At 47.6% G+C, this 12,723-nt stretch overlaps 1 protein-coding gene across 3 annotated transcripts in view; it reads left to right on the top strand.

Annotated features, from left to right (window-relative positions):
* Positions 1–3,674: 3,674 nt before the first annotated feature.
* The window catches only part of SH3PXD2A (SH3 and PX domains 2A), a 248,717-nt gene continuing 239,668 nt past the window's right edge, over positions 3,675–12,723 (top strand). For all 3 annotated transcript variants that reach the window (XM_066190976.1, XM_066190978.1, XM_066190977.1), the window contains exon 1: positions 3,675–3,776. In XM_066190976.1, coding sequence (XP_066047073.1) covers positions 3,705–3,776 — 72 coding nt within the window. In that variant the 5' untranslated portion in view covers positions 3,675–3,704. The remainder of the gene's footprint in view (positions 3,777–12,723) is intronic.

Consider the following 12,723-nt stretch of genomic DNA (forward strand, 5'->3'; position numbering starts at 1 on the left):
CCAGTAATGAGTTGCGTGGCTAATCTGTCATGCACAGCACTGCACAGTTCCCCTTCCCCCAAGGGGCTGAGCTCACGGCATTTTACGCATTTTACTTCTCCCCCAGGGTGCTGAGCACCGTTAGAGTATCTTCAGTTAGTGGGACAGGAAAACACTGGGTTCCACCTGGCTGCCCAGCCAGAAAACAGAAAGGAAAATCATCTTTAATAACAATTCCAGCCACCACAGACAGGGCTGTTAGACCCCAGCATGGTTAACATTCAGGGGCAGTTACCTATCTACAGTGACATGCCATGAATTAATAAGAGGCATTAGAAATGGCCCTAATGGAGCACAGAAAAGCCTGTCCCTTGTTTTATTTTCTCACTGATTTAACGATCCAAGTGTTTTCAATTTACAACCCAAATGCTTATTTACAAAAAATTTCCCAGCATGACAGAGTCCTCTTGAAATATGAAAAGTCATGCTGCAGCTCTGACAACATCACACACAGACATTCTGTCACGCATCAGCTTTTGCTGTAATTGGAGCAGAGTCCAGGCTGCCGGGCTGTAGCTGCACTAGGTCTATGAGGCTAATGTGATTACCTGCTTGTTCAAAAAAAAAGTGAAAGAAGAATCTTTGCCCAAATACCCACCTAGCAAAAGAGTAGAAAAAAGACTTTAAAAGTAGCTGGTTTGTTTCAGCCTTCAGAAGCTGAATTTCCCAGGGTGTTCCTCAGGTGAATTTTTTTGGAAGCCTGAGTCTTTGAAAGTCAGTTATTAAATCAGCAGTTAATACTTATATTGATATATGGGTTTAAATTGTTATAATAACAGGGATATTCCCATGCAATGATAGGACTTAGGTAATGGGGGCTTTAAGGAAAAAAAAAAAAGTAAATACTAGAAGTTTTAGCACTAAAATCTCCAGAGTTAGTTATTTTCCTACAAATTCAGTGTCTCAGCCTCGTGTTCATGGTCCTGCTCAGGTACAGGCTGTTCTGCATGTGGGGCCAGGCAGGCACCCAGCCTGTGCTACTCACTGTGTACCCAGGCTGGCTTTCATTCAGCCCCAGCAGCCGGAGCCTGGCTCTCCAACACAAGGCTGGGAAGTGCCGTCAGCTTCAATTTCCCAGCTGCTGCCTCAGACAGGAGCAGATTTTCCCAAGCCTGCAGCATTGTAAGGGGTTTGGGTTATTTTTCTGCCAGCTTTGCAACGTTTGGAGATTGGACTCCCACTAGACTGGGTGTTGTACATGTTTTAAAAGAACTATCCATGCCCCTGGCAACACATTTTTCCTACATGCATGGACAGATGCAGCAGGCAGTCAAGGAGAGCAGGAGGGCCATGAGCACAGACCTGTCAGATGGTGGAGGAGAAGGGGGACAGAGGTACAAAGGCTGGCCAGATTTCACAGGTGGGATGGGTTGTCTGGAGCAGAGGAGGATCAAATTTTCTTGAGTAGAGGGAAGGTGAACAGTGGAGCAGATGCTGTGAAAGAAGACAGCAAAGACCCTTTGGTGTAGACACCAAAGGGGCACAAACCCCAAGGCACCGGTCTCAGGTTTGGTTGAAAATAGAAGCTCCCTCCTTACAGGAGCAGATGAGAAGAGTTTCAGTAAAAAGATGCCAATGAGTAAGAATGTCAGGAAGGATGAGGCAGGGTGTTTGGAGAACGGTGTATTTTGTCTCTCCCTCACAATGACATGTTTTGAAAGCTGTTTTAAAACAAACTCTGAGTGTTTCCAACAATGGAGGGGACACTTTATTTTATTTTATTTTTTTTAGACAGGGTGATAGGAGAAGTGGATGGAATGTGTGATGTGTATTGATAATGGTTCACAGGGAAGAGGCATCCAAGACCCGAACAACTGGCCACATCAGGAATATTTTTATCAATGGGTTATTTGAATATTTACATTTTGAAGAAAGAATCTTCTTTGTTTGCTCTGAACACCAGGGACTTCTTGGCCAGTCTAAACAGCACAGGTTTCTAATGTAAATAATTGTTCTTCTGCCTTGTGTCATGCATGAGAATTAGAGGTAGGAAGTCCCTCAAAGAAGAGAAGGGGGTGCCTTGAAGAAGATAAGACAAGCCTCAAAAGTGCCAATGGAAGTGGGTACATGGGGCTTCCCCCTCTGTCGCCTTCCTTGTCTAATGCATACCTGTGCACCTCCTGGGGTGGGATGCTGGGATTTTAGCGTTTTATGTCAGGTCATTTATTTTGGTAAACTGTGTACATTAGCTGAGGAGGGAGGAGTAGGCTGGCTCAGAGCATCTGTCCTTGTCACTATGCCAGCAGATACCTGGTTCCCACCTGGTGGTAGCTGGTACCTTGTGCACTGATGGGGCTGCTCCTGCTGGTTTTTTCTTTTTTTTCTTCCCTTAAGCTGCTTGTGGAAACCTGCTGTGTTTTGAAAACAGACACTTTTAATGCCAGCCTTCTGGCCCAAATACCTAAGGCTCTGTGACTCTGGTGTCTGTCTCATGATTATTGTTTCAGGGCCAGTAACATTGTAAAAGTTCTGATTCAGAAATTGTGCCTAAAGCACGTCAAAGGAAATCACATTGAAATGGACTGTTCTGACTGTAAATGAACAGCTTATTTTGCCAGGAGCTGGTCCTCTTTGCACTCCTGGGCTGGCAGGTCTCAAGCCGTCAGCATCACTGTGGAATCTTACAGGAAAATCTGCACAGACTGCTATTCAAGAGACTTCAGAGGAAGGAGAGATCTTAGTAACTTCAGTTAATTTGGTGAATAGCTAATGAACATCATAAAAAAAGCTCAGGGCTGGAAGATCATATTGAAGTTCCCATTTCTGATGTAATTTTAAAATTATCATATGCAAAGTAACCATGCATTATTGAAAAGGAGAAAAAAAAACCCCACCTGAAATTTCTGGGTCAAACTTCTTGGAGCGGGACTGAGGAACATGATACCCATTTACCTGTGCATGTATACGCAACGAGCTGAGATGGATCTACAGCTCTAAAAGCCCTCATAACAGAGGATCTGTGCAACCTTCCTCCAGCTGTGATGCGTGTGTGTGTGTCCCTGAGGGACAGGGAGGTGCGGACCTTCCCAAGCGGTGGCCGGCCTTGAGCTCCCAGCTGGAGCCTGGTGGGAGCGGGCTCGGCCCTTCACTCGCGGGTTCCGGCGTGGCCTTGGCCGCTGCGGGAGCGCATTTCGGACCCTTTCTGCAGCGATGGAGGGCCCGGGGCACCCCGCGCTCCCCCCGCCCCGGGCCGCCCCTTCCCCCGGGCTCTCCCCGAGGCCGGGCGCGCTGTCTCAGCAGAGAGCGGGGGCTCTGCCCGGGCCTGGGGGCGCTCCGGGAGGGAGCGGGACACCCGCGGGCAGCCGCCCGCCCTCTCCGGCACTGGGGGGCGGTGGCTCCCGTCCCCTCCCGCCCCGTCCCGCCAGAGCCCCCCGGGGCCACCCGGGGGCGGAGCCGCCTGCCCGGCCCGGCCCGGCCCGGCCCCTCCCGCCGCCGCTGCCGCCGCCGCAGTGGCCGCGCAGCCCCGGGGCAGCGGGCAGGGAGCGGAGCCGGGCTGGGCTGGGCTGCTGTGAGCGGGGAGCCGCCGCCGCCGCCGCGGCAGGGGCGGAGCCGGCAGCGGGGCATCCTCCCTTGCCTGTCGCCCGGCATCGCCGCGGCTGGCAGCGCGGCGGAGGGTGCTGCCAGCGCCGGCAGGGAGCGGCGGAGCCCCGCGGGGGTGCGCCAAGATGCTGTCCTACAGCGTGCTGGACGCCAACGTGGTGGACGTGGAGAAGCGGAGGAACCCCTCGAAGCACTACGTGAGTGCTGGCGGGACGCGGGGGTGCCCACGTGTGCGGGGGGGACGGGACGGGCCGGGCGCGGAGCGGTGCCCGGAGCGGTGTCCGGAGCGGTGCCCGGAGCGGTGTCCGGAGCGGTGTCCGGAGCCGTGCCCGGAGCCGTGCCCGGAGCGGTGCCCGGAGCGGTGTCCGGAGCGGTGCCCGGAGCGGTGCCCGGAGCCGTCCCTCACCTCTCTCTGTGGGCGAGACGCCGGCCCCAGGTGAGGCGCCCGCGGGGCTCCCCTTGCCCTCTTGGTGTGGAGGTGCGGCTCTTCTTCCTCACCTTCTTTCATCCCGTTTGCTTCTGAGCTTGTTGTAATGTTACCATTCTGGAGTTTCCTTCCCCTCTGAAGGTGGGATCATCCCTTCTTCCTCGCTAGTCCCGGGGCAGGGTGAGGCAGATCTCCCGGATCCCCAGGCTGCCCCCGTCCTGGCCAGGGTGCTCGGTGGGGAGCGGAGCAAGGTTCGGCTGCGGCGGGGTCGGGCAGCCGCGGTGCTGAGCGCATCTTTGCTCGCTCTCACCCCTAAGTTACATTCAGACCTTTCTTGAGGGGACAGCCTGTCTGCATGCTTACTAAGGCAGACTCAGCGTTTGGATCTCTTTTATCTCCCTTTCACCTTCTTCCTTTCACACCTCACTGCCAATAGCACAGCATTAGAGGAGAGTTCTTAACAATTTTCCCAGACTCCTGTGTTGCAGCTTGTCATGTGGAGGTGTCTTTGCCTGAAGGAGTTTGCAGCATACACTCAGTAGCTTTTCCCCCTCCACTTAAGTAGAGAAGTATCTTTTCTTCTCTCTCTGGTTGTTTCTGGGTTTTGGTTACACCAAATCCTTTAACTGTTTCTCAAGATACAACATGTATTTTAAAACACAGAAAGTTGGATTTTGTCTATAGAGAAGGTAAATCTTCCAGCTTTGATGAGGAAAAGCCTGAGGGGGTATTGCATCTGGTGTGAAATTGCTCTGAGTGTACTGTGTTTCCTGGCATTGTATGTCTGCCAGATTTCTCCAGAGCTGATCAGCAGCTGAATGGATTGTTGAAAAGATAAGGCCAAAGATTGGATTTAAACTTTTATATTAGTGTTGCATATCACTAAGCTTTTTCCTTTGAGGCTTAAACCATAATCCAGTTTAAGGCTAGAGGGCACTGTGTTGCTGGGAGATGCAGACTTGTAAAGCTGAAGTTCTCATCCACCATGGAATTAAGCGTCTTGTGCCCAATTCATAGGACTGGAAGTTTTAGGTCTTATATCCTCTCAGGCTGCAGCTGGACCTGTGTGTTCAGTCTATTATGCACTCACTGCTTCCAGGTGGGATAGGCTTTAGTTTTTGCAGGCTCTGCTGTGGACTGTGGCTGACACATCTGCAGGGTGTTATCTCACATGAAAGGTGGTGGCAATTCGGCATCAGAGAAGTACATCTGCCAAGCACCAACATATACAAAAGAACTGGTAACAATATCTTCCAAATTATTCCAGTTTCTTCCAGTCTCTTGGGTTGCTGAGTGAAATTGACACTGTTCATTTCTTGTTTGCTGGAAAATGACCAGAAAGCAAGGATTTAAACCCTGTGTTTACAGGTTTTAAAAGAAAATATTTCCTGTGTTTACCTGTAAAACACATCTTTTTCCTTGATGATCACTGTAATTCATTTAAATAAGTAGTGACCTAGATTATTCCAAGAAGTTCTCTTTAATGCTTCTAGTGGCAAATTTGCTCACTGCATACCTTTACTTATATTATCTTCTGTATAACAGTTCCACACCTTTGTTTGTCCAGTTTTCAGCCAAAATCCCACAAACTAAATGGTTTTTTTGGGGGTGACTAATGGTGTGTCTGCCTTTTATCCCACTTAGTTTCCATCTGTGGCTGTCCAGTATTCAGTACAATAGGGTCATCTGGCTTTGGCTGGAGTAAGTCACTGAGGGTGAACCCATGCTTTCAAAGAATTTAATTCCCTGGGTCTGACCCATTTGTCGCTGTTACTTTGAGCCTGTGCTCTTTTTCTTTTAACATGAAACACTATTTTCTTCTAAGATTAATATAAGTGTCACTTAGGATTTAATTCTCTCCGTTGGCTGTGGATAGTTTGGAGAGTGCAAAGCTTTATGCTCTTTGCCCTATGTGGCTTTGAAATATCAAAAAGCTTTTCTATCTCCAGCATCCATAAATGTCTTCATGCCAAGACTTCAGGCCATGCAAACATGCCTTGGCATCAGATTAACGATGTGTTTCTCTGGTGGATGGTGACCTAAGTATTGCAGGTGTTTTGACATGACTCTCTCTCCTTTTAATTGTGATCTTTCAGGACCATAGAGGAACCTGGAGAGATGAAGGCACACCTTAGGCATTGTGAGCACGTGGAGAGGGCTAAATGTGAGTAGCACATAAGCCCCTGCACTGCTTGGCTTAGCTGCCAGGAATCATTGCCTGGAGCAGGTGTCTTTCATGACATGAGCATAGCTTTTGTGGCCTTGACTCAAGAAAGTTAAAGAAAGAAGACAGCTTTACATATCCTCCGCTATGATCCTGTGTCTGTGAAACTTCTGAGGAGTTTAATACCTCACTGGAAGTTGAATAGGGCTCTGCCTCTGGGAATAGATTAAAATCTTGGCTCCAGTGCTACTTGATAGGAGCCCAGCCAGCTCTCTATACTCTTCTGAGAAATCCTTACTAGAGAAGGAGTCTGCAGTGCTTTCCTCTACATCCCTGTCAGCAACTGGGTAGCACAACACTACCTGGCTGGCTGGGGGCCCTGGGTGGCAGCATGTGAAAGGATAAACAGAAGTTTGGATCAATAACCGCATGCCTCTTGTATGGTATATCCCAAACACAGGCTACTGCTGCTCTTAGAGCTTTTGACTTTCCAAATTAATATCCTCTTTCTCCATACTGATGATCTTTTAAAAATTGATTTGCACTTGGTAATACTTTAAAAAGTGTTAAATCTCCTTGCTTTCCCCCTTTCCTTTTCTTTTAACAAGAACAATGTCAGGAAGGTCAAGTCTGGGTTTGTTGGAAAGACCCCTGATGCAACAGGGGTCACACATTGGCTGAGCAGTGCTGCAGTGAAGCTGGGTAGATTAGGATAGTGCAGTTAATGGTTGAAGGTACCAGTTAATCATTCTGAAGAGAAAAAGCTGGTAGCAAAATCCAAATCCCTTTTCTGGCCCCTGCTAAGCATTAAACAGTCAGAAACTCTCTTTTCTCAGTTGATAAGGTTTGATCTGTTTATGGGGTAGCCTCTTTGGCTTTTGGTCTGAAATTGTGATTGTCTGAACTAAGCGTGAAATGATCCCAAACCAGAAGTGCGTTCTGTATTTAAAAGGATCCACTGCTGATGCTTACCTCCTTCAGCCATCTATTGTAGACCTTAAAGAGGACACCTCCCCTCCCTTCTCTCTGCTCCCAGGTTATCTTTAGGCAGATAGCTTTTATCCTTTTATCCAAATGTCTGTCTCCTTTAGCAGCCCTGCAGGGAGTCTCTGCCTACCAGATGTGCTTGATCTTGCTCCCAGGGAGATGAGATTGGGTTAGCACCTTCACCTGTTCACTGCTTTCCAGACCTGGGTGATGGCAAACATTCATTAGAAGCCAGATGGACAGAATCCCCCACCCCCGTCTCTTACCACTTGATTTTCTGCTGAGGGCTGAGCAGTTACTGATGTGCATTATCTCACCAGACATTTATATGCTTGGGGTCATTTCTGAGGTCTCTTAAGTGTGCCTGTGTTATCCCAAGGGCAGGGATGGATACATCAGTAGAGATTTTCTCTTTCAGCACTGCTCTACTCCTGTTGCACTTGGGCTTTGTGTTTTTCAGCTTTGTCCAGCATAGAAGTAAGGTAAAATGCTCTTGGCTTACAAGTGGCAGCTCTGCCTCTTCCAGTTAGACTGAGGTGCATTGCTGATTTCAGTCATCTAAGATGCTTGTATACTGTCCCAGTTCCTCCCCAGGATAATTTTTTCCGAATGCCGCCTCTGAATGCCTCGAGATCTCTTGTAGGAATGTCTCTGCTGCATGGATATGGTTTCTAACCTCCTCGGGGTACTGGCATTGCTGAGTTTTAAGGGATTGAGTTCTGCTGTGTAGGGTTTCAGCATCGCTCCCAGAAGAACATGAGTGTGATTGTCACAAATGACCTGTTGTAAAATGTCAGCATGCTTTGAAGAAAAATCTTGTACTGCTAGGATCAAGCTCTGCTCCTTCTTTTTTGACTGCTCCTGCTTTTACTGCTCAGACTCAAGCTACTCCAACACGATCAGGCATCTTCCTGGCTTTACTCTCTTTGTTCCAATCTGCTGGTAATACAGTGGCCAGCACTGATGGGGAGAGTCTGGACATGGTTTTTTGGCAAGGATCTTTGTTCCTGTGTTAGTATACCTTGGAGAAGGAATTGCTACCCTGGGAGAAGGAGCTGCATTCCCCCTGCTTGGCTCATCAAATGAGTTGTGCGGTGCAACTCGAGGCTGCTTCAGTGCAGTCAGGGAGCCCAGCAGGTCAAGGAGCACTCCCAGTTCTTCCTTCCAGCAGAGCTTTGGGCTGGTAACATTCAGCCAAGAGGCAGTGGTATCTAAATTCAACAGTTTGCAAAGCAAATGGCTGTCTCCAACCTTTGGAGTAGATTAGCTAGTAATAGAGAGAGAAGGTAGTTCTCCTGATTTGCGGTGTCAGGGCAGGATGAAATAATCTGGGGGCTTTATGTCACAGCAGGCTGCGTGCACTGGCTCCCCTGTGGCTGAACGTGCTGGGAGGGCAGCCAAATGAAAGTTCAGGGAAAAGCTTTTAGCAAGTCTGTGAGCTGGGGGCAACAGCTCCAAAACCTCCAAGTTCCATTTTAAAAACTATGAAGATGCTACCATTGACTTTCACTGGGACTTGGTTGCCAGGGAGATGATGTCCTAAGAGACAGCAGAAATGCTTTTGGCTGCTAACAGCTGCAAGTGACCTCTGGCTTCATGAGAGCCCTGCCTGGGGTCAGTGTGTGGGTGCTGGAGCCCACTGGTGCAATTCAGCTTGATGGGTTGTAGTCAAAATTACACCAGTCTCACTGCTTTGAGTTAAAAGAGAGAGGAACTCAGATGCCAAATCATGGAGAGAGAGAGGTGTACAGACATCCTAAGGAAGCAATTGTTGGAATAGGAAAGGGAGCCCAGACTTCCTGCGTCCCAGAGCAGCTTGTCTATTCATCTCATCCACACCCCTAGCCCTTAGAGAGTCAGCTCCAAGGCATTGCCTCCTCCTGTCCCTGCAAGGTAGGATATGTGCTGGTACCCTCACTGGGAACATGAGGCAAGAAGTTAAGTGGTTGACCCAAAGCCACCTGTGAAGTGTGTGTGGCATTTTACGTTATTTTCTTTGGCTTTCAAAGCAGTCTTGTAATTACCTGATTAAAGTGCACAATCTGAAAAAGTACTATTCTAGTATTCAATCATTGTCTTCCTCAAAACCCATTTCCCATTTTATATGGATTAAACAGGAAGAGGGATTCAATGTGACCCTACCTGAGGCAGGAGGTGACGTACGAGCTCTCTAATTTAGTCATTTGGGAGGAAGCAGCTGGACCTTCTAATGTGAAATGGTTTTCCTTTCTCTGATCTTCCTTTTTCACGCTGTATCCTCTTAATCTGTGTCTGCTCACGCAAAGGGAACTGCTCCCCAGAAACCACGGGGAAGAGCAGGCTCATGAGAGGGGCTGAGAGCACTGTGTGTTGTGTGACATTGTGAGGCTGAATGCTTTCATGCAGCCAGAGCAGACACCTTGCCTGGAGTGTGCTGTGTAAATATTGCATGGAGAAGGCAGAGAGCAGCACAGTAGCACACTGTTTGAAATTGGTGGTGTCTGCTGTTTAATCAGGTAGTGTCAAAGCCAAATACAGTCAAGTTGATGGAAAAAACTCTCCTAGTAACTTTCCTGGGCTTTGGTTCACACCTCTAGAGGCTTTATTGAAACTTTTAGTGAGAAGTTTGTAATTACTAAGTTTTTTAATGTAGTGCGTTTTCCTTTGTCTTTACTTTAAAAGCAAAAATTCAGTCTCCAGGATCTGTTTGTTATTATATTCTGGGCAGGGACATCATCACACTTGGGGTGTGGGGAGTAAAGCAATAGGAAACCAGGTCATTTTCTTCACCTGAAAGGATTTTGAAGTGGAATATCTTTCAGCTTAGTTAGAGCCTTCCCACTTTAGTGCTCTCACTCTTTGCTCCACCTTTGAGATAAATATACAGTAATAATAATAACTTACTCCTTCAAGCTCACATTCACTATATGTCAGTTATATTTTAATTGTATGTGTTTATAAATGTGGAACAAGGGTTGGAATGCATAAGAGCATTTATTACAAAGGAAGGATGCTTTTGCACTAAATCCTATGCAGACAGGCCTGAAAGATGGTGCCTGGGCTGCTGGGGACAGGCGATGACACACAGGGACAGGCAGGTGGGAGCAGTGAGACAATCTCAACCAGCTGAGCAGGTGATTGTCTGGGCACAAAGGTAACCCAAGCTACTGTCTGGTCAGCATTGAGGCCTTGTTGCAAAAAAAATGGGCACAAGGTAGGATAATAACCTTTAGATTACCCTGGGGTGAAGGTAGAGCAAAAGAAATACTCTATTCATTGTAGTACCTCTAAGTGCTTGAGTGTGGTGATGGTGTTAGTTGGTGCTCATGCTTTTTGGTTTTGACAAAGCTCCTTCTTATTCCAGTTTTTGGAAGAGGAGCTCAATGTGCAGGTAACCAACCAAGTCCTTGGACTGGGAGCATTCTCCTTTTGTGGTCAGAATACACATCCCCAACTTTGTGCCTCCATCACAATATCACATGTTGCACTGGTTTGCTGCAGTGTATTCTAAATTGCTCACAGTAGACACTGACTGCTCTGGGTGTACCATGGCTTCACAATAAGTCTGTAATTCTGTGTTATTATGATGCAACTTCTTTAGTTTGTTAGAGTTGACTCACTGGATAGAATAAAATATTCATAGACTCTAAGTGTCCATAAATGCGTGTGTGGTCCCACACGTACTGTGTTTGAAGCCTGACTGGCAGTAATAATGTTTTGATTCGTTGCTGGCACTGTGTCTCTGACCAGTGGTGTGGGGTGTGTTTTGTTTTTCCTATAAACCACGCTGGCTGAACGCAGGGATGCGCTGGGCTCTGATGCTCTCAGTAGTCAGTGGCATGGTTTTATAGGCTTGATGCAAACTTGTTTACAAGGAAAACACCCCTATCTCTGTTCATAGGGAGAAATATGCCAAATCTCTACTAACCATGACTGTGTTTAAACAGGAGCTCCACACTGCCATTCTGTCTCCTTTACAGAAGTCTTCCAAGCTGCCCCAGAAATACTGGAAGCGTGGTTCTCCACTGTCCAGGACATACGTATAAATGCAAACTGTAATGCTTGAAGTTCATAAATCACCCAGAAGGGTTTGAACAAACGTCCAGTGTGATACACACAGGACATTGTGCAGTGTGGAACAAGGACCTTTAACCAGTGTGGCCTTTAGACTTTCTGGATCTCGGTGCACTCTGCTCCAAAGCCAACAGGATTTACTCCTCCTTTTACAAAGTGTGAAGGTGCAGGTGTTACCTCAGGGCTGACTGCTGGCATCAGTTTTGAAACCCCCAAGTTTGGGTCATCTTCCTGTAGGGGCAGGGCTGCCCAGGGAGCAGAGGTGTGGGATGGCCAAGGTCAGGTCGTTATCCGGAAACGGGAGCAAGGCCTCTCTTCCCTGGCGGTGCTCAGCCCGCAGGGCAGAGAATGGAATGTCATAAGAGCTGCATTCCCCTATGAGGAAACACACATCTAGGAAGCCAGCCATGCTTGTTGACTCTGAGCCTGATCCCCATGGGCCTTCCTCCCTATCTTGGAGTCCCAGGGTCTGGGGAAGTATTGGAGGTGAAGCAAGGAGTGTGGTCTTTCTGGATTAGCCCTTGGCAGTAGGCTGCTGGCTGCTGCTGTCTGATCTCTCTCCGGTGTCTCTGCATTGCCTGTCAGGAAATCTCCCTGGCACAGGTGAAATCTTCTTTCCAAGCATTCTTGTACCCTCGGGGGCCTGATGCAACAGAGAACATCTTAATTACCACTTTCCTAAGTCTATGAAGATGAGATTTCTAATTGCTCTCTCAGCATCCTTTGATATTTTCCTTCTCTTTGACTTTTTTTTGCTATTATTATTATTGCTATTGCTATTATTTAAGGCTATTTATTGTTTATACATTAACTCATGCATGTGTTTTTTGTGCCTAGAAGATTATTCTTGATTTTCCTCTCTCCAGCAGGTGCAAACCTGCCAGTAAACCCCTCTGACCCCAAGCAAAATACTTTGAAAATCAGTTTTAAGTGTTTTTCGCTTCCCATGCCCTGCAAATGCTTTGCTGCTTTGAGTTCAGTGTATTTCCTTTGCCTGAAAATTTGTTGCTTTGACACCTGCCTCATCTTGAGCAGCCTGAGCCGAGGGATGGTTTTTCCTGTGGTGGATGGTAGAAGAGGCAGCTGAGCTTTTGGTCTTCAGCACAATCAGGGCAGCTGGCACAGCCTCTGCTAATGCCCAAGTGGGAGGCCTGCAGTTTCCCAGGACTATCACTCCAGCAACTTTCACTGGCATTAAAATCACTTAAAATTTAAAAACAAACAAACAAGGATATGTGAAGTATTTTTCTGGAAGGAAGCTCAAACAAGGATATGTGAAGTATTTTTCTGGAAGGAAGCCATGGAGAGCAGATTAAGTGCATGTACCTCCTCCCATCTCCCAGACATGTCACAGGAAGACAGTTCAGCATTTTCCTCAGTGGGATTTAAACAGGCTCTGGAGCTGCCTTCTGGGATGGGACAGAGGAAAGCCAGCAATAGGAAGGAAGTTCTGTGTGTGTGTTTTATAAATATGTCTATATCAGGTGAAACTGTCTAGAATTCTTGAAGCAGC

This window comes from Chamaea fasciata, unplaced genomic scaffold, assembly GCF_029207755.1.
Source record: "Chamaea fasciata isolate MVZ Bird 193981 ecotype frontalis unplaced genomic scaffold, bChaFas1.0.hap1 SCAF_9, whole genome shotgun sequence".
NCBI lineage: Eukaryota > Metazoa > Chordata > Aves > Passeriformes > Sylviidae > Chamaea > Chamaea fasciata.